Source organism: Bison bison, unplaced genomic scaffold (assembly GCF_000754665.1).
Source record: "Bison bison bison isolate TAMUID 2011002044 unplaced genomic scaffold, Bison_UMD1.0 scf7180017864180, whole genome shotgun sequence".
Lineage (NCBI taxonomy): Eukaryota > Metazoa > Chordata > Mammalia > Artiodactyla > Bovidae > Bison > Bison bison.
The window spans coordinates 1842273-1844370 of NW_011494752.1; the positions used below are offsets into that span (position 1 = coordinate 1842273).

General features: G+C 44.5%; 1 protein-coding gene across 1 annotated transcript; it reads right to left on the reverse strand.

The window, feature by feature from the left end:
- Nucleotides 1-1326: 1326 nt before the first annotated feature.
- Nucleotides 1327-1830, reverse strand: LOC104990806 (keratin-associated protein 9-7-like). Its single transcript, XM_010843124.1, has 2 exons — nt 1613-1830; nt 1327-1477 (listed from the first exon to the last, which is right to left on the reverse strand). The coding sequence occupies exons 1-2, from the start codon at nt 1828-1830 to the stop codon at nt 1327-1329; spliced, it is 369 nt and encodes a 122-aa protein (XP_010841426.1).
- Nucleotides 1831-2098: the final 268 nt, after the last annotated feature.

Genomic DNA, 2098 nt, shown 5'->3' on the forward strand with positions numbered 1-2098 from the left:
AGGAGAAGGAGACAATTCAGAATTTGACTTGTGTGATATTAAGAAAGAAGTCCCTTTATATGGACTTTGTCTTGTGATGACACAACAGATTCTAAAAATATTTGATACAGTTGAATTGCATTAGTGGCTGAATTGCCCCCGAGACAGGAAAGGCTCCACACTTTCACCAGAGCTCTAAATGCATTCCCTACTGCCCTAACATGTAACTGCTGCTGCTGCATTGTAGGAAACCAATATAGGAATGACTTTGTAAACAGGCATTATCTATTATATATGCATGTATGCGTGCATTCTCAGTCCCTCAGCTGTGTCCGACTCTTTGTAACTCCATGGACTATATGATCCTGCCATGATCCTCTATTCATGGGATTCTCTAGGCAAGAATACTGGAGTGGGTTGCCATTTCCTTTGCAGAGGATCTACTTGTCCCAGGGATTGAACCTGCATCTCCTACATCTCCTGCTTTGGCAGGTGAATTCTTTATCACTGAGCCACCTAGGAAGCCCCAGCTATTAAATGTGAGGGATTTATCATTCCTTCCATTGTTAAAGTAGCAATTCAGTTTCATAACATAATAGACCTCAGTACTGGACATCATTTCTTCTTAACATTTTCATGTAAATATAGGTGTCCTTAAGCAAAAACAGAAGTTGCCTGGGATCTCAGCTTGTCCATTATTAGTTACATAATATTTCACAGTGAAATTTCTCATCTAAAAATGTATGAAATAGTTAATGGCAGGATGTTTGCACCTCAGTTGTATGGCTCATATGGTATGCAATATGGATACATGTTCGTATATCAGCAGTGCTGTACAATATATCAAATGCAATATGGAGTGAATTGTGGAATAGAATTTATTAAGAAACACGTATGTAAGACTCCTGCATCTAGGAAGACAGCACAAAATGGTCTTAAGGAAGAAAGCAAGTTACAGGATCCATGAGTACACCGATAGAGAAAATATGTTTATGAAGATTACGGTCAGTTGCAGAAACCTATGAAAATGTTATGAGGATTTGTTTTCATGAATTATTTAGAATGACTAGGAAGTAGATCCTGACATCAGTGTTAATACCTAGAAGAACTCCATATCAAGGATGCATGAAGTTGATACATTATCCCCATACAGGGAAGAAAGAGATGGGGGAAGCCCTCTTCACTCCATTCAGGTGACTCACAAACTTTTAAACAGCAGATGAGTAACAGAAATTCTGGTAGAACATGGCAGTTGTCGGCAATGTCTAAGAAGTGATTTTGTCCACACAATAGCGAGCTAGTGAACAAATGAGGTTGTGTGGGGATGGGGAAACTTTGGTGAAGTGATCAGCAACAGGAAGGCTGGCAGCAGCTGGATCCACAGCTCTGGTCTTGGCACCCAGGCAGGCAGCAGCACGTGGCATGGTAGCAGATTCTTCGGCAGTACACAGGTGCACAGCAAGCTGGCTGACAGCAAGGCTGGCCGCAGCTGGACCCACTGAAGGTTTGTCCACAGCTGCTGGACACACAGCAGGTGGGCTGACAGCAGGTGGTCACACAAGTAGGCTTGCGGCAGGTGGTCCTACAGCAGGTGGTTTCACTAGTTTGATAGCAAGTTGGGGGGCAGGAGGGCTGGCAGCAGATGGACTCACAGCAGGTGGGCTGACAGCAGGGTTTGCTGCAACAGCTGGGCTGGCAGCAGGTGGTCACACAAGTAGGTTTGCAGCAGGTGGTCCTGCAGCAGGTGGTTTGACAGCAAGTTGGGGGGCAGCAGGGCTTGCAGCAGCTGGACTCACAGCAAGTGGTCCTGCAGATGGGCTGACAGCACGGGGAGCAGCACGAGTGGGTCATTGTGTCTGTGATGGAGGGTGGACTCCGGCTCAGAGCTGAGTTTCTCAGATTCTGATGAGCCCTTCTGTTGTGGGGCTTTTTACACACTGGACCCCCAATGTTGGGACCAATAAGCAGGACTTTCCTGGATGTTATTTATGTTACTGTTGTACTTTAGGGTAATTGCCATGGAGGAAGTTGCTTTCTTAGTGTTTTATAGAGAGGCCTCTGTAAATTAGTGTTTGATCTTTTTCTTAATTGGATCTAGTACTTAAGAATCTTTCCTAGA

Coding starts and splice junctions, on each gene's coding strand:
- LOC104990806 (XM_010843124.1), bottom strand. CDS start 1,830: ATGACCCACTCGTGCTGCTCCCCGTGCTGTCAGCCCATCTGCAGGACC. Junction 1,478..1,612: donor TGTGAGTCCATCTGCTGCCA/GCCCTCCTGCCC, acceptor ACAAACCTTCAG/TGGGTCCAGCTGCGGCCAGC.